The sequence below is a fragment of the Notamacropus eugenii genome, chromosome 3 (genome assembly GCF_028372415.1).
Source record: "Notamacropus eugenii isolate mMacEug1 chromosome 3, mMacEug1.pri_v2, whole genome shotgun sequence".
Taxonomy (NCBI): Eukaryota; Metazoa; Chordata; class Mammalia; order Diprotodontia; family Macropodidae; genus Notamacropus; species Notamacropus eugenii.
In genome coordinates this window covers 374,969,298-374,993,077 of record NC_092874.1, presented here as the reverse complement: position 1 = coordinate 374,993,077, position 23,780 = coordinate 374,969,298, and the positions used below count along the sequence as shown (strand labels likewise).

The following is a 23,780-nucleotide window of genomic DNA, read 5'->3' as shown; positions in this document are numbered from 1 at the left end:
GCTGGCATAAAGATTTCTGAATGTTTCAAAATACTAAAGAAAAACTAGCTTCTTAATATTCCATCGGATTTCATATCTCTAATTGAAACTCTGTTTCCAGACTGACAGTCTAAGAAGCCTTTTCTTAAACTTTCGCAATAAACCTTAGGTGGAAATTGCGATGTAGGTGAAATTCGTCTTTAGCCCCTCTCTCCTTTTTGTCTTCTTTGAGGACTTCTCCCTGCCTGGTGATCTCGCAGCTGCTCCTTCTGTCAGAGCCTCTTGAAAATGAATTATACCACTAAAATGTGAATGTACTCACCATCATTCCTTCAAAGGAAATCTGAACTTAAAAAAAAAACTGTAGAAAGAGATGGTAACATTTAACCTAAAGAAATGTCTGTGTGACTATAGGCAGTGGTATACAGACCATCCCTGCTCCCCTCAAATCAGTATATATCTCTATCACTGTATATCTATGAGGCAAGGGTTTGGCCAGTACTATACGTATATGCAGAATTTATATAGAATGTAATACAGAATAAACAAGCAAATTACAAATAATAAAAATTTTATATATGTATATATACACTTGCAGTTACTAGCTGACTCCAATTCAATAAGTATCTATGAAATACCTCCTTACAGTGCAAAGCCTTGCCAGTATACCAGGCTACAACAATAAAACAAAGTATCTCCTGTCTCCAAGGGATACAACCCAGATGAGCAAAAACAAAATAACTTGAAAAATGAGAAGGCACTTCCACCTATGGGGTAGCAGAAAAGGCTTTCCTTTGGAGGTGGCCCCCAAATTAACACGTAAGTGAAGCTAAGGTTTTGGAAGAGGTGGAGCTGAGGAGGGAACATATTCCAGGCCCTGCGGACAGCTTATACAGAGACACTAAGTCTGGAGATGGAGTTCATGGGGTACATAAAATGGGACAGTGCAACACATCTAAAACACAACTCATTATCTCCTTCAAAACCCTTCTGAATTTCCCTCTGGCTCACAGCCTCTGCCATCTTTGGCTTCTCTTTCCTGCTCACTCTATCCAATCTTTTGCCAAGTCATGTCATTTCTACTGTGATAGCATCTCTCATTTATGTTCCCCTCTCTCCATTCACACAAATAATAGTCTAGCGCAAGTTCTCCTTATAGCACACCTGGGGTATTTGTATTAACCTTCTATTTGGTCTCTCTGCCTCCAGCCTTTTCCACTCTAATTCATCCCTTACTCAGCTACCAAAGTGACTTTTCTAAAGCACAGATATGACACTCCTCTCCTCCCCCCCCCCATTTAATAAACTGAAGTGGCAACCTCTTAGTAATACTCCAAGATCAAATATAAAATCATTTGTCACTTAAATCCCTTCACAATCTCTCCCCTTCCTACCTTTCTCATCCTCTTATACTTGATAATCTCTGTGTCCTCTGTGCCCAGAATCCTCTATCTCTATGCCCACCTCCAATTCCTGGCTTCCTTTAAGATGAAACTCAAATTCCACCTTTGTCATAGGATCTTTCCCACCCTTATCCTTCCCTTCCCCTGCTAGTGCCTTCCTTCTGAGATTACCTTAGATCTATTCTGTATATATCTTATACATACCAAGTTGTTGGCATGTTTTCTCTCCCATTAGAAAATGAGTTGCTTTAAGGTAGGGACCATGTATTTGTTGTACTTTGTCTACTCAGCACTATGCCTGACATGTGCGTGTAAGCGCTTCCTGTATGCTTTCTCACTGAATGACAGCAACAACCACATCAGAGGAACAAACAGGCTAAGAGAGAAGGAGTAGACTCAGCTCAGAACACTGTTCCACCTGCTACAGTAGTTACTTGGTTGAATCAATTGGCCAGGTTACGCATGATTCAGTTTACTGAAAGAACCAGCCTCCAGATGAGCATGATGGCACAAACCTGTAATCCTTTGCTACCACTGATAGATCACTTGATCTTGATAGGTCTGAGCAGTAGTAGACAAAGCCAATCAGGTGTCTGCAGTAAATTCCACATGAATATGTTAAGCTCTGGGAACTGGGATTGCCCAAGGAAAAGGCAAACTGGTCCAGATGGAAAACAGAGCCAGCAGAAGCTTCCCTACTGCTCAATATTGGGTCCAATCCATGCTTAACCATCATGTTTCCAGCCTCCAGATTAGGAGACCCAGATTCAAAAAACGAAAATGTGGTTATGGTAAGTTACCTTCAACTATCTGTGATAAGAGAAACTGGCATGAACAGTATTTTTAATCATTTGTTTTGTGCCCTGGATACATCATGTGAATTTTTTAAATTAACTAGTGAATTGGTCAGTTTGAATTACCTTAGCCCAACATTAGTTGTTAGCATCCAGCACTGGAGCGTATGAGAGAGAACACCACCTATGTTAAATATCATCAATGAATAGTCAATAAGTTTGAAAATCCTTACATGAGTAACAGAGGTGAATGTGATAATTTTTCCTGTGTTAGTTCATTTATCTTATGATTATTTTATTTCTTAAAAATTGTCCTTTAACAGTGTATTTTTTTTTTATTTTAGAAAGTGGAAGTAATTTAAAAGCACATTATGAAAGCATTTGTCGTTGGAATTAGTGGGTAAGTAGCAATCAGATTGATTTCCTCTGAGCAACTGGCTGAGAGAATAGCTTTCACATGTGGTGTTCAAGAGGGAATGAAGGGTGATTTTTGAGGACTGGGGCACAGTCCAGAGAGGGTGGGCCTGAGTAGAACACACAAAATTGTGGAGATCCTAGAAGCCATGGAGCAAGGGAAGCACAGGATACTGAATACCTAATAGAAGCAGGGAGAAGGTGGATGACAACAGCTAAAAGTGTCTAGAAAGAAGCTGGGAGAGTTGGAAAAGTCTAGCTATACTAGTGATAAACTCAACAATGAAGAATCTCTCAATCCGTGGTGATTTCTCATATCCTTCTCCCCAGCTTTAGGGACCTGACAACTTAGTGGAGAGAGTCTGTCTCTTCTTCTGTGTAATGTCCAGTTTTAGATATCCAATGACTCTGAAAACAATCTCAGCTCCTCTTTATTTTATGCCCTAGTATGTGGGAGACAGGTACATAGATCAGATACCTGGAATAGTTCTGGGTTTTATGAACATATTTCTTTTCCCACCATCACCCTTTTTCTGTTTCCCCAATATGTATTCAAATTTTATGTTATCCAGTTGCTAAATGAAAGGCTGAACAACTGTGATGTTTCCTTAACAGAGGTTTTTGTTTACATTATTACAGCATACCATCAATAGGAAGTAGATTTAACCTCTGAAACATCTTGAACTCTTTTCCTCTACACATCCAATTAATGATCAAGCCTGGACTATTCTACCACTGCAGTCTCTCATCCCTGTCCTTCCTATTCCATTCTCACTTTTCTAGCTCAGATGTTTTATTTACATCCACAATGGGTTATTGTAGTGGTCTTTTACTTGGTATCCATGATTCCAATTCTTACCCCCTATTATTCTTCTCTTCCAAAACATCCAGTGACTCCTATCTTCTACTTCACAGTCGACATTCAGGCCTTCCGTGATCTGGCCCTAATCTTAGCTTTCTTCCTTTTTTCCCCCCACTATCCATTTATATGTGGGTACTCTATGTTGCACTCTTATCTTTTCATGACTCTTCACCTTTGATGCTGTCATCCTCTTTATCATGAGTGCCCACCTTCATCACTTAACTGTCAGAATTTTAATCTTCCCTTGAATTATGGCTTAAATGCCCCCTTCTATTCAGTTCATCCACAGAGTTCAACACATCTTTTTTAAGTAGTTACTTTGTGAAAGGCACTTTGCTAGGCACTGGAGACACAAAGACAAAAATGAAACATTTTCAGTGCCCTCAGTGAGCTTACGTACTATTCTATACACAGATACATGTGATACAGGGTAATTTGAGGGCGGAAACACAGGGAGATAAGGAAAGGCTTTGCATAGGGAACATAGGAATTGGCATCTGAGTTAAACCTTGCGGGAAAATAATGATCTATTATTTGATATGTGATATATTGATATCTTTGATATATATATCAATATAATTGATATATAATGATATATTGATATAAGAGAAAATAATGAGACAGGATAGGGAACAAATGTGTTCCAGCCCATAAGAAAACACAAAGACAAGAGATGAAATGTTGTATTTGGGGGAAATTGAGCCTAGTTTGGACAGAACAAAAAGTGCACAAAGAAAATTACAAAATAAGGCTAGAATATTGGTTGGACCCAGACTGGAGAGCTTTAAGTGCTATGGTCAAGAGTTTGCATTTTATCCTAGAGGAAAGAGGGAACCACTGGAAGGTTTAAAGGACAGTACTTACATGGTCAGACTCATACATTTTGCATTGTATCCAATTTCATCCGTTTTGTAAAGGATGAATTGAAGTAGGAGGAGACTGGTGGAAGGGAAGATAGTAATATGGCTCTTTTAACAAACCAGGTGAACATTAGATTGTAAGTTCCTTGAGGGCAGGGTCTACCTTTTGCTTCTTCTTATGTTTCCAGCACTTAGCACAATGCCTAACATAATGGAGCTTAATAAATAGTTATTGATTGATTATAGCAATGGTATCCTGAACTCAGTTGGTGGTCAAATGAGTAACTAGGAAGGAATGCTTATTAGAGTTGAAGAAATGGAGAAGAGAGTACACGTTAGTACAGTGTAGAAGTATAGGCTATAGACAAGCTTTCTCAAAAAGTTTATCAATAAAAATGAAATAGATAAAGGATGATAGTTTGAGAGAGTTACAGGTTCAAATAAAGTCTGTTTCCTTTCAAGAATGGAGGAAATCTGAGTTTGTTGTGTTTATCCTTCATTCTCAAAGAGGACCGTGACATCATGATGATGACATGACTTACAGATGACTCTGATTTGAGTGAGGGAAGGCTGTGCAAGGTCACCAGCCTCACTTTCTCTTCCAGAGCCATGTTTGTTTGTAAGTACCTGGGAAGGAATGCATAGACCAGGAAGACAAAGAGAGAGACAGAGATGGAGAGACAAGGAGAGAGCAAGAGAGAAAGAGGATCTGGGGATGACTGATTAAGGGAAGATCCTAGAAGAGAGGGGAAGGTAGTGGATCCAAGAGCACTGATAGAATCATGAATTTTGGTGAGAAGAAGGGCCACCTCATTCTCAGACAGGAGCAGAGGAGGAGAAAACAGGCGAAAATGAGTTCTGAAAGCTAGAGAAAGAGAAATGAGGAGTTCATTGTGGATGACTAGTTTATTCAGCAAAGTAGGAGGCAAAGTCATCAGTTGAGAGACAGGGGATAAGAATTGTGTTAGGATTAGAGGGGAGAAGAGGAGATATTGAAGAACTGCTATAGAAAATATGATAGAGAATTAATCAGGGAAGAATAAAAGGATTATAGTACAGCCAGGAGAGCCCAGTTGAGTGTGGGTAATATGGACATGATTCATACAGTTGCATGCTTTCTTCCAACAGTATACAGCAGTTCAGGTCAGGGGGTGATCCATGGCTAAAAATTTGCAGAGTGTGAACAATGGAAGTCTAAGAAGAAAGGAACTTAAAAAGTAAGACTCAAAGCTGGGATGATGGATTGGGAAAACATCTGTGGAAAGAGCAACTGGAACTCAGAATGATGATAAATACTTGGTTTAGGAGTATGGCAGAGAAAAAAAATTGGACAATAGGCTATGAATATCGGAAACTTTAGAGTTCACAGTTATAGAGGTGGCATAATTTTGGGGTTTGGTAAGGTCTGATATGTGACCTCTGTAGTTGGTAGCTAGGGAATAGTGGAGATGGAGGTCATGGGAGATGAAGAACTTAATAAATTGGGAGATTAGAGCATTCAGGGTGATGGTAAGTTGAATATTTATATTCTAAAGTATGAGATCAGGAGTTGAGGTGAAGGGGAAGACTGAATCCTGGAGAAAGAAGCTAGAATGTACCAGGGACCGATATCTGATAACAAGTAGGAGATGAAAAGAGTGATGGAGACAGATGAAATAAACTTCAAAGAAGGAGAGATTGTTGAATGATGATGATAGAGAAAGCAAGGAGTATTCCAATACCTCCTTTTGTGGCCCAATGTTCTAGGGGAAATGAGAGGAGCCACAAAGACTAAAGAGGGTACCCAGGGATAAGGTACCCCCCTAGGAAATTCTGGTGAGCATAAGAAGATGAAGCGTGTGAGAAAAAGAGATAGAGTATATAGAGGAGTTTAACAATGGAATGGAAGTCACAAAGTATAAGGCAAAGACAAAAGGAGTATGGATAGGAGTAGGGCCAAGTGAGAGTGGGATGAGGGTGGTGATCACCTTGACAGAAATCAAGTCTGAAATTAGGGATCAGGGAAACTGCTAGCCAGAGAACAGGGAAAATGCTAGCTGATCAATTATTCAGGCAACGAGAGCACAAGCTCAGAGATAACAGCACTCGGGAAGGTTCTGTTTCAGGAGAGGCCCCTTGTCTTTGGCAGCAATCAGTCGAGTCAAAAAGCATGTTTTAAAAGCCCTTATTATGCACCAGGTACTGTGCTAAGTGCTAGGGATACAAAGAGAAGGAACTCACCCTCTAATGGAGAGGCAACATGTAAATATGTACAAGATACATATAGAGTCAATAGAAGCTAAAATTATTGAGGAAGGCACTAGACCTGGGGGAGCCAGGAAAGGCTTCCTGCTAAGGGCAATGCTTGAGCTGAGCCTTGAAGGAAGGCAAAGATTCTAAGAAGCTGGGCTGAGGAGGTAGAGCAGTCTTCATTCCATTATCCCTCTCCACCACAGTCCTCAGGAAGGTGGTGGGGCACTGGTTTCAAGCACAGTGGTGGTAGCCCGTCCTTAACAGCAGTGAATCTTGCCCAAGGTCACACAGTCAGTAAGTGTCTGAGGTCCAATTTGAATTCAGGTCTTCCTGACTCCAGGCCCCCCAGCTGTGCCCCCTAGCTGCCTTGGACCTAAGTAGAACCACACTAGGGGTACTATGAGCTAGGTCCCTTAGAAACTACATTAATGTTAACTGACAGGTCAACACTGTCTGATGCCATATGCACCATGTTGCATGAATTTTTCAGGTCTTTGGTAGCTATTGCATGAATAAGACAAGCACAGGTTACAGACAGACAGGTAACACTGCAGCTTATTTATCCACTCAAAAGTGTGACACACTCCATCAGTAGGTGAGGGACATATGTGTCTCACAGTTACACAGATGACTTAGAGATTGTCTCTCCTCCTGAGCTATAATTTGGATAGGATCAGTTACTTGTTAGGTCTTTAGGCAGGCTTACAAGGAAGTTTGGGGTAAGACAAGGTTAGGGCACATGGATGGGAAAAGGTACATTTTTAGCAAAAGAAAAAAGTATGTGAATTTAGGGTTATGGTTAGAAGGGTTTGTTACAGAGATCTTCAGGATGGCTATTTATACCAGTCGAAAGAAAACAGTATCTTCTTCATTTGTCAGGTAGTTAATCAACATTTGTTAAGCCTTATTAGAATAAAAAGAAGAGGGTGAGTCCTGTGAGTTTTCTTAAAGTGATATGAGGTAGTGTGGCTTTACATATATAAATACAACTATATCTATGTCTATCTATATCCACGTCTGTATCTACATACAGACGTGGATATAGATATATGAAATTTGTGTTTAATTGTCACCTTTTCTAGGGCGGAGTGGAGAGGGAGGAAAAAAAGTGCACAGTAGAGCACAAAAGAAAAAATTTAGAAGGAAACAGAAAAACAGGGTAGCTTTGAAAACAATGCATAGAATTTATTACATAGTTTTTGGTGGTTTTTTTTTTTAAACCTACAGTTTGAAGTGGGAATTTATGGTTTTATACTGAATTCTTTCTCTATGTTGTGATGTGTGTATATGTATATATATATATGTATATATATATATGCGTATATGTATGTAGGTATAGATATATGTATGTGCATATGTTCTTTTTCTTGGTCTTTTTGTATTTAAGTTAGAAATGAATAAAGATTTTAAAAATAAATAATAATTGATGTGAAAAGGGGAAATGCTGAAAAGGTATATGAAATGTTTAGGGAGGACTAGCATCTCTGGTATGAGGGCTCACTAAGCCCTTTTCTGGGCTTCTCATCCATCTTTGGTGTCCACCTGTCTCCCACCTCTCACTTGTGGCTCCAAGAATTTACACCCTGGTAAAATCATCTTGGCAGACAGGCTAAACCAAGTTGAGGGTAACTGACAGGCCTCAAACCCATTTGGTGAGTTAGGGGGCTCTCTGCCCAAGTTGGGCAGATGAGAGTAATTTGTTTTAACAGCCAGGGATGCGGCTAAAGCAGGTGCTGTGGAGCGCTTAGTGCTTGGTCAGACTTTGAAGATGTCATCCACTGCATCCTAGGCCATTGCCAGTCTTGATTTTAGCCTTGCCTCTGAACTTTGATGACTGGAAAAAGAGAATGAAGCACTTTGTGCAACTGCCTTACTTAAATCCAGTTCACACACAAGTCAAGATGACACCCTGTGATGTCATTGGTCCTCTTTGAAAACAAAGTAGGAACAGCAGTAGCAACAGTGGGTCATTTATGCCATGCCAACTAAGGAAACCTATTGCTTAATACTTAACCCACATTTAACTGTTTTGCCATTTTCCCCATGGATGGTTGTTTACTTCTTCCAGTATGCCTACCTATTTTTATTGAAATAGCATCAGGCTTCTAGGACCCCCTATTACATATTCCTAGGTAGCAGCCATTGTGTTGAAAAAATTTCATTATTGTTGTTTGCGTGTGTGTGTGTATAGTTTTAAAGGCTGTCATGGTGTAGAGTACCAGACTTAAAGTCAGGATAACCTAAGGTCAAATCCTACTTTAGACACCTGCTGGACATGTGAGCATGAGCTAGTCATTTAACCACTTTCAGCCTCAGTTTCCTCATTTGTAGGATAAGGAGAATACCTGTAACACTGACCTCTGAGGCTTACTGTGAAGATTAAATGAAGTAATTAGGTAAAGTGCAACAAAAATGTCTTCTTGTTGTAGTGGATGAACTTTCCTTATTTTTTTTTATTTCTTTGGATCAGTGTGACAAATGGTGGGAAGACAACCTTGGCCCAAAAACTCCAGAAACAGCTTCCAAATTGCAGCGTTATCTCACAGGATGATTATTTTAAGGTATCTTGGAAATGTCATTGAGGGGATGGGTGAACCTTAAGACAAGTATTTATATTCTAAGTATTGTGCCTGTTGTAGTGAAGGTAGATTTGGGTCATTTAGCAGATTGTCCACTAGGTGACGCTATGAACTAGTCATTTCTGTTTGTTTGTTTTTTTTTTTTTTGTCGTTCATTATATTTTAATGTCATCACCAGAATCATTCGCTAATGATGACACTTTTTTATTTTTAAATTTTTTTTATCATTTATGCTACATTTAATAATTTCTTCTGATATGCATATTCATTTTGTTCCAGCCAGAGTCTGAGATTAAGGTGGATGAGAATGGATTTCTACAATATGATGGTAAGTTGATTAGTAGTAACATTTACAAATTTATGCACTAATGTTCATTTCCTTTTTTTTTTGGAACAAAATGGCCTCTTCTGAACCTAAAATGAATCTTAAAATTTGTTTAAGTGTGTCTCTTAAATCAGTGCATGCTTAATCATGCTGAACAGTTTTAATTAATTAAATCATTCCCCCAGTTTTGCATGTGAAATGTGAATTTTAAAAGCAATGGTGAAATTAAAATATTCTCTCATATCATATTATCCTCTTCATTATGGCTGGGCTGAATTCTTTAGTTTCCCCTTTCCTAAAGTTATTGGAAAGGGAACTGTAATATAACACTTAGTCTCCGGGACCTAGCCTGGGCTAGAACACTCTACCTGCTGTTTGGTCCTGCCCTAATTCTCCTCCCCTCAGACCACCTTCCCTTTTTCTGGCCCTCAGACAACCATGCCATTTTCCCTCAGCTGCCTGAAAAGAATTGTCCACAGACCTTGGAGACAAATTTCACTCTCTCTTAGAGAAGCTGACGTTATCCTGAAAGTAAAGAATTTTAAAGACTATAACACAGTCTTTTTGTCCCTTTACACATCATAGATCTTAGGATGTGTTAATAGAATGTCTTGTCATAAAGGAGTCTTTATGTGTATGTGTGTACACATATAGACAGTACATCAGAAATTAGTAGCAAACTCTTAAGGAACTTTAGTGGGGTTTGTTTTTAATTGTTTAACCTTGACAATAATACCTATTATATGACACTTTAAAGTTTTCAAAACATTTGCATATTTTTAGGAGAGAATAATTAAAATAGTACAGATATTTACTTATTTTCATTTGATCTTCACAACAACCCTGTGAGGTTGGTGTGGTTATTATCCCTATTTGGTTATTATGGGGTTTTTTTTGTTGTTGTTGAGTTATTTCAAGTGTCTAACTCTTCATAATCCCATTTGGGGTTTTCTTAGGAAAGAAACTGGAGTGGTTTGTCATTTCCTTCTCAAGCTCATTTTACAGTTGAGGAAACTGAGGCAAACAGACTTAAGTGATTTGCCCAGGATCACACAGCTAGTAATGTCTGAGGCAAGATTTGAACTCAGATCTTCTTGACTTCAAGTCTAGCACTGAGTGCACTAGCTGTTGAGGTGAGATTGGAACAAAAGTTGTTCTCTCATCCTTTCCTTTAAATATGTGTGTGTATGTATAGATATGTGTGCATACATACACACATATTATGTGTATATATAGACAGAGAAAAAATTATTATTTCTCTTTTGTTTTTAATAAGTAATTGCTGAATTAGGACCAAGGTTTTTCCCCTTTTCTTTCTACTTACTCATCCAGAAATCAACCAGTGTGGGAAATCTTGCTCAAAGACTTACCCCAGCCATTGAGGCTAAGATCTAATCAAAGACAGTAAAGAAATTCTAAGTTTAGGCAAATGGGTGAATTCCAGCTCATTGTGTCCATTAGGTCTGGGAAAATGTATATTCTCCCTTTTGTCAGATGGGTGATATGGAAATTGACCAAGATTTGGGTGCTCAATGCCAGTACCCCAAGACTCTCTTTGTTCCAGCTGTTTATTATACCTCTCATTTTAATATTCATTCTCTCATCAATTGTTAACCAATCAGAATTGATTGTCACCCTCAAATATACCCACAATTCCAAGGACATATAAACTGTGAGTCCACTACCATGAGTCATCTTTGGTACATGAGAGACAGCAAAATGACCATTCCTTTTATTGATAATATGTTAACATTATTAATAAGATGATTAATTAGCCAGAAACCATATCTCTCTGGCTTTTTAAATATCACAGTGTATGTGTGTGTATGTGTGTATGTGTGTGTACACACACACACACATGCATATATAATCACTTAGAGAAACAAAAACATTCATTCCTTGTTTATGCCTACTTCTTTAGCTGAAATGCAAGTTGAAACCCTATTTCCCCTCCATCTTTTCCAGGGTTCATTCAATAGCTTATTATGTGGTAGGGAGTAAACCTAATTGTGTAACTGTATTTTCAGCTCATTGAATCTTGCTAAAAAGAAATTCAGAACGTACAGAATGAAATTGATTATGTCCTTAGGAGTCAGAATTTTACATTGTGTGCATTCTTTTGTCCCATACATCACCCAGTTCTGCCTCACCCCAAGCTTCTCCTCCCTGGCTTGCTTGCTTTCAAAGGAGTATTGTGATATAGTGGTTAAAGTGTAAGACCCAGAGTCAGAAACACCTGGGTTCAAATCCCACCTCTGATACTTAATAGCTGTGTGGCCTGAACAAGGCACTTAATTTCTGATTCTTAGTTTCTTCATCTCTAAAATGAGAAAGTGGGACTACATGGCCTTGAAGATTTTTTTCATCTATAGTCCTGTAACCATTTTCTGAGTTTGTAATGGTACATATGCGGTTAAGAATGGATCACTCCTGAAAGGCAAAAGAAATCATCTTTCTAACATGAATCATAATAATAATAAACTAGGCATAATATTAACAATTAGTCAAGGGCATCTAATTTTTCTCTCAAGAAAATAAAAGTTTGTAATTGCCAAACAAAAATTCAACTTTTAAAAATTGAAGACGTTCAATACAGACAGCTATAAGCTTTGAGGTATTGGGTATTATGATGAACGATGTAAGTAGAGTGACCCAACAACCAGAGTTATTTGCCATAAGGAAATGAAGCATGGTCAACCCTTCACCCATCTTTTTAATGCTACACAAGCCCACATGAAAGGCTAGCTATAATGATCCCTGTGTTTTTAATGCATATCAGCTTAGCTCCCCTTCACTGGGAATTTTTTTTTTTGGACTGGAACTATAATTTCATTGATATGAAAAACTCCAAGGGAAGAGATAAATTCCTTTTAGCACTAGCAACTGGCACCTCTTGTACAGCTTCTTCTACAGAGTTGCCTGGAGCACTGAGAGGATAAGGGCCCCACAGCCAGTTGATTAGCAGAGGCAGGACTTGAACCCAGGTCTTCATAGTTCCAAAGTCACCTCCATATCCATTTACACTACATTGACTCAGGGAATTTATATAATTTATTGATGTTAAAGCTCTGGACTTGGAGTACCTGAATTCAAATCCTACCTTGATACTGACTAGTTGTATAAGACTGGACAAATCACTTAATCTTTTTCAGCCTCAGTTTTCTCATCTGTAACAGAGACATAGCTGCCTATCTTGCTTTGGTCCCAGTGTGGAATGTGCAGTAACACATTTCTGGAACTGATCTGTTCTCCCACTTCTGAAGGCAGACCTCGCTGGCTCCTAAACAGAATGAGACTTAGATTGCTTTATACTCAAAAGAGTAAAAGAGGGGATGACTGGCTGGGAAGGGAAGAACATTGGGGAAAATTGTGATGGTTTTTTAAAAAGCAAATGATATCAGTAAATTCAGCAATTTTAGGTAGTGACTTCAGAAGGCAGCATGGCAAAGAGAAAAAAATATGGAGGAATTGGCATCCAAAGGTCTGGGTTCAAATTTCAGCACTATGACATTTTTTGTCATCATTGTCATTATTTTAATGAAACTAGAAGAAATTAGTTTCAATAGTTGACATTGAAATTTTTAAAAACATAGTTTTTGACTTGCTTTTTAAGAAGATGAACTAGATGACATATTTCCAAAGTTTTCACTAATGTTCCAAGTAAGTATTCTAGAATGCTAACTGGAAAAAGATAATATTTTCCTCTCTCCCCTCCCTCCACTTCATTTTAGTTTGTTTTATAGAACAGGGGCTCTTTTTCTCATTCTTGGGCAATAATGCATCTTATCTAATGGTTGTACAATCTCTAAGTTACACTGTTGCTTATAAGTTTTTTTCTTTCAAAATGCTGCATATTTAAATTCTACTTTCAAATTAGTGGATTCTAGATACATTTCCTTTGTACAGATACATAAAATCCATTCCTCACGAAAGATGTTTCAATTCCAAATGTGGTGCTTAAAATGTTTATACTCATTTTTTGAAAGGCAAATGCAATGATGCTATTTCTGTGACATTTACAGAGCTCCAGAAATACCCAAAGCATCTCATTGTAGGTATCTTCCTCGCTACTCTTTTATATTTTGCCTTTTTAGTGCTTGAAGCTCTCAATATGGAAACACTGATGTCTTCTGTGTACTCCTGGATGAAAAACCCAAGAGATTCCCCAGAATCCGATGACCTGGAAGGTGCTGAGGAAGTCCCTATTTTAATCATTGAAGGTTTCCTTCTCTATACTTATAAGTAAGCATACTACCCTACCATTGATTCCAAATAGACAAGGAAAACTCAAGCACTAAATGTGTTATCATCTTAGGCCTCTTGATCCTCTGTGGAATAGAAGCTATTTTCTGACCATTCCATATGAAGAGTGCAAGAGAAGAAGAAGGTAAGATTTAAAATTACCTTTATTTGCATTGTCATCTGTAGTGTGTGTGTGTGTGTATAAAAATACTTGATCATGAATCTGGACTTTTCAAACACCTGCTTCAGATCTCTACTTGTAGCTACTTGTATATGTCACCATTTAAAATAGAGAGAAATCCTATTTCTTGACTCTAAAGAGATAAAACTGTTGATTAGGTTAGTTTGGTTTGATTTTTACTGTCCATTCACAGGGATGAATTTAAATCTCTATTCAGGGCCCCCTGTAAAGTGTTCCTCTAAGAGAAGTGACCAGAATACCTAATATTCTTTAGCTTATTTTTTCCCTTATTCTTTAGGTTATACACCTAAAATTCATAGCATTATAGAATGTTAAAACTAGGAATATAGGTGTGATGGTTAATGTCTAACAACTGGCTGTCCAAGGGAAAAAAAAGTATGCCCAACTACTTTTAAGTTTCATCTGTATTATTCAAATTTTCTCCTTGTTTCCTTAACTCCAATGCTCCAATAAATGAATAATGGAATGAATAAGTAAATGACATCCTAATTTAAATAAACAGACAAGCAGATAAATAAATAAATGAAGCCCTGATCTGTAGCACTTGCTGATTATCAAGGTACAAATGCTCTGTCAGCTGGACTCAGTTGGAGCTGGCACCAGCTGGAAGAGATCTTTGTGATCACATAGTCTAACCTCATCATCCAGCTCTGAGCTTGGTGATGCTCAGTTTCCCTATAACTGAATTTCTTTGTTGTTCCTTCCTGACTGAGTCCTCATCCTCTACTACCACCTTCTGCTCTGTGTAGCTAGATCCCCATTAGTGTGAATAATGAATTTCGTAAAGTGGTCATATTATTCACATTCACACTTCATATTTCCATTGGGCTGGAACCAATTACCATATTTTATAAGATTTTAACTTTGAATAGTACATATTGGAGTATGTGACCACTTCATGGAATTCATCATTTAGTTCATAATTGGGACCTAGCTATACACCAGCTGCCCAGTGATAGGGGCTTCTTTGTCCTACCTGTCATTCCGGTGGCTTCCTGGCACTTAGGAGGTGCTTAATAAATGCTTATTGACCAATTAAACTCTAACCTCTTTGTGACTGGGACCTGTTGCTAGACTCTCTCACATGTTGACTACATAACTTCCAATGAGACCTTTGCCCCAGTGGACTTTGGCTACTTGCTTGCTGCTTAGATTTCCACCCTGTGCCTTAGTTCTGGCTATAGACAATTATCCTGTTCCTTCCCTCTAACACTGTTAACAGATCCCATCCTTTTTCATATATAACCCAAAATGAACCTCCCCCAAAATGAAGCAGCCCAATTGCTTGCTAAGCAAGCCCTCCCCTCCACCTCTAATGAGGAAATAAGGAATGCAAATGGATACGGGATAGAGAAAGCTTTAGATTTGTGAAAGAAAACAATTGAACAGGAATCATTTTATAATTACTATAGAACTGCTGCAAAGTGCTAAAAACTGATTGGTCTTATTGTTAAGTCTAAAGCGCCTAGTGCAGGGGTGAGGAACCTGCAGCCTTGAGGCCACTAGGTCCTCAAATGCAGTCCTTTGACTAAATCCAAGCTTCACATTCTGTAATTTGGATTCAGTCAAAGGACTGCACTTGAGGATCTACGAGGCCACATGTGGCCTCGAGGCCACAGGTTCCTCACCCCTGACCTAGTGTATCTCAAAAGCAGTAAATTTAGGCCAAATAAGAGTCCTAAAATCTTACCCAAATGCCTTATGGTAGCATTTTCCTCAGAACCCTATGTTTTTAAAAGTTATGTCATCATAAATACTTGCTGATTGATTGATTGATTGATTGATGCCAATGAAACATGAGCTGTGCCAGGTCTGGCCATACTGGAAAGGCTTCATTTACAGGTGGGCAGTTATCCAATCATCTGAGGATCAGCCTAGCTAAGTATGAAAAGATCCATCACCAGAGAGTCAGATACTGGGGGATAAATTGATTTTAGTCATGGCAGTTCATGAAGACTATCTATTAAAGGATGGAGGAAGGATTACCACAATCAAAGTTAAAAACAAAACCAGCTATAAAATGGTGGGTAAGAGCAGCCTTAGTATCTATGATAAAATGGCAACCAAGTGACAACCCTGCACAGAAGAGTCAAAATCTATGACAATGAAAGAATTATACATACTCGTTGTTTCCATTTCTAATTTTTTTGTTATATCACTTTTTAATTTTCATTTAAAGTCAGCATTTTCCAAGATCCATTCCTTAGGATGGGTCAGGGAGGGGGCAAAGTGGTCACACAAAAGGATATGTTTCTCTGCTGAGAAATTTAAGGAGGAAATATGGCCATAGGTAGCTCCAAATTCACACAAACAGGGAAGCATCACAGGAAAGCAGGAACAACACCCCTATTCCCCTCTTACATCCTAAAACCATTACCTCCCGGACCAGAGACAAACCCTATCAATGCTACTGGAGGGCAAAAGGGGACTTTTAGGGAGAAAGAAGTCAAAGCCTCAACCATCCCATTTATAATTTACAATCTAATATACAAATTAATCTAAGTTTAGTCCAACCTATAGTTGGACTATAGTTATCTTCATGTATCGATACCCTTATCTCTACCTTGGGAATAATGAAATCTGATAGAATTTTCTTTTACAGATTACCAAAGGGGAAAAACAGGTGACTGTTGATTAATGTTAATGAATTTGGTAGATTTTCATGACCCTAGAATATATTATCTTTAGCCCATCTGCTAGGGATGAGTCTTTTCATAACTAACCAGCTTGGTCCTTGGACAATAGACGCAATTTGTTGTAGGGGCTATACTCACAGGATCATATTTTTCATGAGTTTTTAAACGTCGTTTGGCCTGACAAATTATTTTATGAGTTTTTCTCTGACACTAAGTTTTAAATAATATAAACTGAACTGTTTTTAATTATTAGAATTTAAGTGGCAGAAGACAAGTTTGGAAAAATTTATATCTGGGATACACTAATGTCCATTAAAATCATTTATTAAGGCATATTTTATTGCTTTCATACCTCCAAACATTATCTCAACTATATCTTCAGGAAATATATCCTGCTATAATCATTTATTTTTTATAAGTGGAAAAAAAAAAGAGTAAGCATGATATAGCAAATAGACAGCAGGCTTGGAGTCAGGAAGACTTTGTATGGTTCAGATCCTGCCTCTGACACACAATGGCCGTCATCGTCACTGCACTGGGCAAATGATTTCACTTCTCAGTACTTGAGACCACTTCCTTACTGGAGCCTTCTTCTACTGGTGAAATTTCTGGTCTGCATTACACAAAAAACAGGACCTTTCTATTTCCTAACCATTCATGTTGTACTTAGTTGTACTCATTACCGGTTTGTGTAAGTGAATATGTGCACTATGCATGCATATATGCATATCTATATACACATGTATCTATAAAAATTCCAATTTTTGTATAAAGCACCAGGGTCTATGAACCACCAGATCCTCCAGGATACTTTGACAACCATGTGTGGCCAATGTATCTAAAGCACAGAAAAGAAATAGAAGACATTGCAAGGAATATAGGTATGTGATTTTTCTCTTTGGTCAAAGTATTTTCCGAAATCATTTTTCCTAAAGGAGAGGATGGAATTTTTAAGAAGAATTTTCTGGACAACTTTACAGTGACTGTACCTCGTGGCCAAAATAGTGCTGCCCTTTAGGCTTCATCACCTTGTCTCGAGGACGCTGGCTATTTTGGTCTCTGTTCCTAGTGTTTTAACTCTTGCCAAAAGCCAGTCAACATTAGGGCAGCTCTGTGTGCCCAACCCAGGAAAGGGAGGAGAGCAGAAAGAGCTTTGAAATCTGAAGATAACAGGACCTTGGTCAGGTTGAAGTCTGCTACTTAACAGTTCTGTTATGTTATACAAATCATTTAAACTCTCTGCCCTCAGTTTCCTAGTCTGAAATCTGTTATATACATACATTATGTAATGTATATTATATATGTGTGTGTATTATATATATTTTACTAGCTAGCTCACAGGGTAGTTGTGAGAAAAATGCCTTATAAAAAATCTTAAACTGTTATACAAATGAGTTTTTGTTAATAAGAGGTGAGAAAAGAGATAGCTGAATAGAAGTAGGGGGATGAATGTTCCCCTTTTCTTTCTTTACCACCAAATGGCAGGGCAGCAACTTTTAATTTAACTCTATTTGCCCTTCCAAAAATGAAGTATGGTCTCCTGAGAAGCCGCTGATGGTATCCCCAGTTACCATTTTAAAGTGGGGAGGGTCAGTCAGGGGAGAGGAATGTCAGAAGAGGAGAATTATGCAGAAGTAGGGGGCATTTTCCTTAATTTTTTCTTAAAATATTGTTGAGTGATTAGAAAACAACTTAAATAAAGTATCTGTCTCCTACTTTTAAAATGATCATTTCTGCCCTGACCTTGAAACTAAATGAGATCTTTGTTCTTTCCTCTCTCCATGTACCCCTCTTCTGGATCATCTCCCTTCCCTCTCCCCTCTCTCTCTTTCTCACCTTTCACAAACTTTTTTATTTCTCACCTGTTTTCCAATCCTTCATCTTCACACCCTTGCCCATCTCCAGCTCTGTTTTGGTTGAGTATTTTACATAATCATATTCCAAATCATGGAAACATTTAGATTTTTTTTTTTATTAAGCCTCCCAAAAAAGACAAATCTTACCTTGTTTGTTTCAACTAGTCAGCCTATGGAGCCATGTTGATAACGCCATGTTGATAACCCTAAATAAAAGTGGTTGGTTAGATCCATTTCTCTTTCTTCTCCTTTTCCCACAAACCACCGCTTTTAAAATTTTTTCATGTTCAGATATCACGCAAGTAAACTTCATCTTAAGTATGGTCTCATGTCCAGGTTTGGAGTTACAGAAAAGATGGAGATTATTGCAGAAGCCACTTGATAACATTTGCTTTGTTTTGTTTGTGCCTTACTTTCCTGTGTCTCTTCCCTTAATAATATTTGATTTTGCAAGGGAAATAAATTTGACAGAAGCAGGCAGGAATTTAAGAAAAAAGAAGAACCCTACATATTCTGTAATGTTAAATATTTACCAAGAGAGACTGATGACTCCCTTACACCTCAGACTCCAGTTTCATTGATCTAGCACTAAGGATTATTACAGAGATCTATCTTATTCAAGTCTAGGGGAGAGAACAGAGAAATAAGTTTTACATAATTCACTTAATGCATCTATCATCAATAAAGAATAAATTCATATGAAATTCAAGTTAGTGAACATTCCTGCCTCACAAAAAAAACTTTAAAAAATTATAAATTATCCCAGCAGAATAATCTTTGAACTGTTTTCTACATCTTCTAAGACAGTGACCTGTGATTTATGACCAGCTGTGTCAGTTTGGCTGTGAATCTGCTTGGATGACTTGACTGACTTAAAATAGATTTTTTTTATGGCCATAATCGTGTGTTCTTTATTTAAATTCATTGACATTATAGAGAGATGTCAATTTCATCAAATGAGATAATGTGTGCGCCATAAGGCTGTTGTTTCTGTTATTAACAACAACAATAAATTACTCCATGAAAGTCCCACTCTTGTAACCCAGTGGGGTATGTAGGTGACCTTGGGTGTGAAGCTAATTCTACCAAACTGGAAAGGCCTCAAGTACAGTCTCAGCAACAGATTATATGCCAGGTTTGGACAGGCTCACCACCAGATGGCTGGCCACCAACTGGTGAATTCTGGCCTCAGGAGTTCTCAGAATCCATCCACAAAGATACTGATGAGACTTCTCTCTGTATCTATAGAAATCCCAGCTTACTGAAGGATTCAGTTATTCAACATCCTTTTTTGTTGTTCTTAGCAGATGCCCAAAATGAGCCTCCTTTTAAGTTTTCATAATCCTGAGGAATTCAGTAGGTTAATGTCATTTTTTTCCCTCAGTTTATTTAGATGGGACAAAATCTGAGGAAGATCTTTTTTCATGGGTCTATAATGACTTGGTAGAAGAAAGAGCAAAGCAGAAATGTGAGTATAGCATTGTTAAATGGGCTTGGAGAGAAAGGGGAGAGACCTCCCCACATGGTTTTATAACTTGTTTTTGTTAATAAAAGTTAAACACTTCACGATGAAAGAAAAGCTTGGGGGAATTGCCTTCAGACTTAGGGGTTCTTAACCAGGGGTCCCTGAGCTTGGGTTTATAATATTTTAATAACCATATTCCAATATAATCAATTTCCTTTGCAATTCTATGCATTTTGTTTTATGCACTTAAAAGCTTAATTCCAAGAAGGATGTTCATATGCTTCACCGGACTGCCAAAGGTCCTTTAGACAGGTTAAAAACCCCTGCTCCAAGTGCTGCATGTATGCTGTGGTAGGTGCTTAATAAGTGCCTATTGAGATAACTCACATTTGGCACTTATTAAGTACCTACCATGGCTAACAAATCCAATGAGAAACTGCCCTTGAATTCAAGTCCTATCTCTGACACCTAGTGGCATTGTGACCCTGGGCCACTCACTTAACTGTCCCCAGGAAACTCTTGCAGAACATTTTATTTATCATTAACAGATTGAGTATCTTCACTAGGGAAAGTTCTTATACTTGATGAAATCATAGATATGGACAGAAATTTTTTTTAATGTATTGGGTGCTAGATTACAAAGACAAAAACCAAATAGTCAGTAGTCAATTTACATTAGAGGCTTACTGTGCTAAGAGATACGAATACAAATAAGAAAAAAGAAAAACCATCCCTACCTTCAAGGAGCTTATCATCTGATGGGGAAAGACTGTACAAATTGAAGCTGTGAAGGTGAGGAGAGGGGACACCAGAAGGTATCTTGGATACTTACTAGTGTGATCTTGGGCTCATTTTAGAAATGAGGAAACTGAGGCACACTGGGTTAAATGACTTGCCCAGGATCACACAACTAGTAAGTGTCTGAGGCTGGATTTGAACTCAAAAAGATGAGTCTCTTTGACTCCAGGTTTAGCACTCTATCCACTGTGCCACCAACCATCACTTAACCTCAGTCTGCTGCAGTTTCCTCAGCTGTAAAATGGGGATCTTAATAGCACCCACTTCCTTGGGTTGTTGATGAGGATTAAACGACATAATATTTGTAAAGTGCTTAGCACAGTGCCTGGCACACAGTAGGAGCTTATTTCTTGTGAGATAAATTTGATTGTAATCCCCATTTTACAGATCAGGAAACTGAGGTTGAAAGGATCACACAGCCAGTATATGTCTAAAGCAAGATTTGATCTCAGGTCCTCTAGGCTCCAAGTTCTGTGCTCTATATACTGTCCCACCAGGTGCCTCTAATTATCAGTATTATTGTTGTTAATTTGCTGCATTGTTTACATTGTATCATTATTATAATTCACACTGATAATAGTGTTTTACCGTTTATAAAGTGCTTTCCACATAATAGCGCAAGGAGAGAGTAAAGGAAGGACAAATGTCCCAGCCAGGTTTTTTCCCCTATTCCATTTGCCCTGAGCACTTGCCCAGCATGGCCAGTGCCAGAAGGCCATCTGAGGGCAGTTTCTCTACGTGCCTGCTCTTTCCTTACTTCTTCCAGGAGGTTGGCAATGAAAGCGACATCTGTGCAGCTTTTCACTTAAGTGCCTTCCAAGAGTGTTTACCTCCCTACCACCCATTAACTTCATTAAAAAAAAATCAATAGGCAGAGGAGAGGGGGACTGAAGAAAATTATCCCAGGGTACCACAAATGACATAAATAATTTTTTTAAAAATCACTTCTATAAATGAAATACATTGGCATAGCCCCCAAATTTGGAAATGTTAGGGAAATTCTGCCTACTTTCCCTATTCCAGTAGAATAGTGGAAATATTCCAGTAGAAAGTAGAAAATCTTATTTGTTTTAAAATTTTCTTTTAGAGAATATGCCATTCCCTCAGAGAAGCAGGGGGAAAAAACAATAATAGAATTGCTCCAATTATTGCTTAAAAGCTATCCCTGACTAGTCTTGCCTTTCTTGATCTCACAGGCTCTGGCACATGCTACATACTTAATAAATACTTGTTGACTGACCAAATGACCATGGGAGAGGATACAGAGAAATTATAAATAAATGTAAAAAACAGAGATAATTTACAGACCACTGTGCATAAAAATACAAGAAACAATACAGACGCGGATGGAAACTTAAACACATCTTGAGTAATGGGGAGGAGGGGGGGAGAGGTCAGCGAACAAAACATATTCCAAGGCAGAACTTAGCCATGGGATTTACTAGTGATATATTGGGGGGATTATGAGCAGCTGCCTTTCATCTGGACTCAACTTGGGCATTTCAGAATTCATATGCCATATTAAAAAGTTATGATTCTCACTCATGATGGTTGTAGTCATTGAATACTAAATTTATCACTCTGCTTCCTAAGACACTCATGAATATTCAGCCCAGCCTTTGGAGCTGTTTCCTCCTTTACGATGATGAATCTGAGTCAGTAAAACTATTGCTGGCAGACTAGGGATTGTACTACAACCCATTAAGCATTTCAGTTGTTTAATCAGTGGCTCCCTCTTAAAACTGTGTACCTTCTGTAAAGCTGACTCATGTGAATGATGTGCCACAGAATATGCCATAGTGTCTCTAGATGGGGTTGAATTAAAGTTATGTGATCTAAAAGAAAAAATAGTTGATTAATTCTTTGAGAAAAAAAGCATACCATCATGGGACCCAAGCCCACTGTGACAGGACTAAAAGAAAGCACAATTTTGATTAATTATAACGAGCAACCATGACCCAGGAAAGCTAACGATGAAACTCTCTTTGCCTCAGTAAAGAGAAGGGGAACAGAAATGCAGAATGGAGAAGTCTTTGTCAGATGCTCTTACTCTATTGATTAATCTTACTTAAATGTTTGCCCTTGTTACGAGGAAGGATCCTGTGTGTATGTGTGTGTGTCTGTGTGTGTGTTCGTGTATGTCTGTGTGTGTCTGTGTGTGCATGTTTGAGTGTGTGTGTTTGTGTATGTCTGCATGTGTGTGTTTGTGTCTGTGTGTCTGTGTCTGTGTATCTGTGTCTGTGTGTGATATGATGGAGAGTTAAAAATATAAGGTTTTGTCAGAAACAAAAAACTTTTTTAAAATCACTGTAATGTTGTGGTTCTTGCTCAGTAGGGTACACAGCTAAGTATTCTCCATTGACAATTCAATCTCTTGATATTTTTCCCAAAGGTCTGCAGATAACGCCCACCGTGCCTCCCAGCCCAACATCTAGGATCCTGTGAAAAGCATCTGGAGGGGATCTATCAGAATTCTTTCCAACATGGATTTGAAGAATCCAAAGAAGCTATCCAGTCATATAACCAATAGAATGAAAGATACAATCACCACCATAGTGTAAAGGAAAGCAGTACTAGAGACTTCAGATTACATAATAACCAATCTTGATTACAAAAAACCGATGATGAAATATGCTTCTCTCCTCTTGGTAGAGAGCTGATGGACTAAAGATGTGGAAAGCCTCCCCTCTGTATGTGCCATCATCTGATGATCATGTGTTGGGGGTCAGAGCGTGGGGAGGGGCTTGCTCAACTGTCTTTTGTTTTTGTTTGTTTTTTTACAAGGGAGAGTCACATGGGAGTATTAGGAAGTGACAATGTAGAAAAAATGAAACCATCAGTAAGACATTGAAAGAGAGAGAATAAAATTATTTTTATTCTAAAAGTTCAGTATCTTGGTAAAATTGTCAGCCCCTGATGGGTTGAAGTACATATGAAAAGCAGATGAACCCTCTAAGCAAATAGAAGTGTTGTCTTCCACCACCTGCAGGCCCTATCAGAGATGGGGAACCTCCAGTCTCGAGGCCACTCAAGGCCTTCTAGAGCCTCAAGTGTAGCCTTTTGACCATAGGTTCCCCGCCCCTGCACCAGATCCTCCACAACTTCCTCACAATTTCACAATGTGCTCAGGTCT

General features: G+C 38.3%; 1 protein-coding gene across 3 annotated transcripts in view; it reads left to right on the top strand.

Moving 5' to 3' along the window:
* The window catches only part of NMRK1 (nicotinamide riboside kinase 1), a 30,631-nt gene extending 7,100 nt beyond the window's left edge, over positions 1–23,531 (top strand). For 2 of the 3 annotated variants that reach the window (XM_072597473.1, XM_072597472.1), the window contains 8 exons: positions 2,521–2,576; positions 9,015–9,105; positions 9,403–9,451; positions 13,543–13,690; positions 13,764–13,835; positions 17,303–17,409; positions 19,769–19,852; positions 23,040–23,531. In XM_072597473.1, coding sequence (XP_072453574.1) covers positions 2,548–2,576; positions 9,015–9,105; positions 9,403–9,451; positions 13,543–13,690; positions 13,764–13,835; positions 17,303–17,409; positions 19,769–19,852; positions 23,040–23,092 — 633 coding nt within the window. In that variant the 5' untranslated portion in view covers positions 2,521–2,547 and the 3' untranslated portion in view covers positions 23,093–23,531. Of the gene's footprint in view, positions 1–2,520; positions 2,577–5,440; positions 5,530–9,014; positions 9,106–9,402; positions 9,452–13,542; positions 13,691–13,763; positions 13,836–17,302; positions 17,410–19,768; positions 19,853–23,039 lie in introns of those variants that run through there. The other variant, XM_072597470.1, reaches the window with a different exon arrangement.
* Positions 23,532–23,780: the final 249 nt, after the last annotated feature.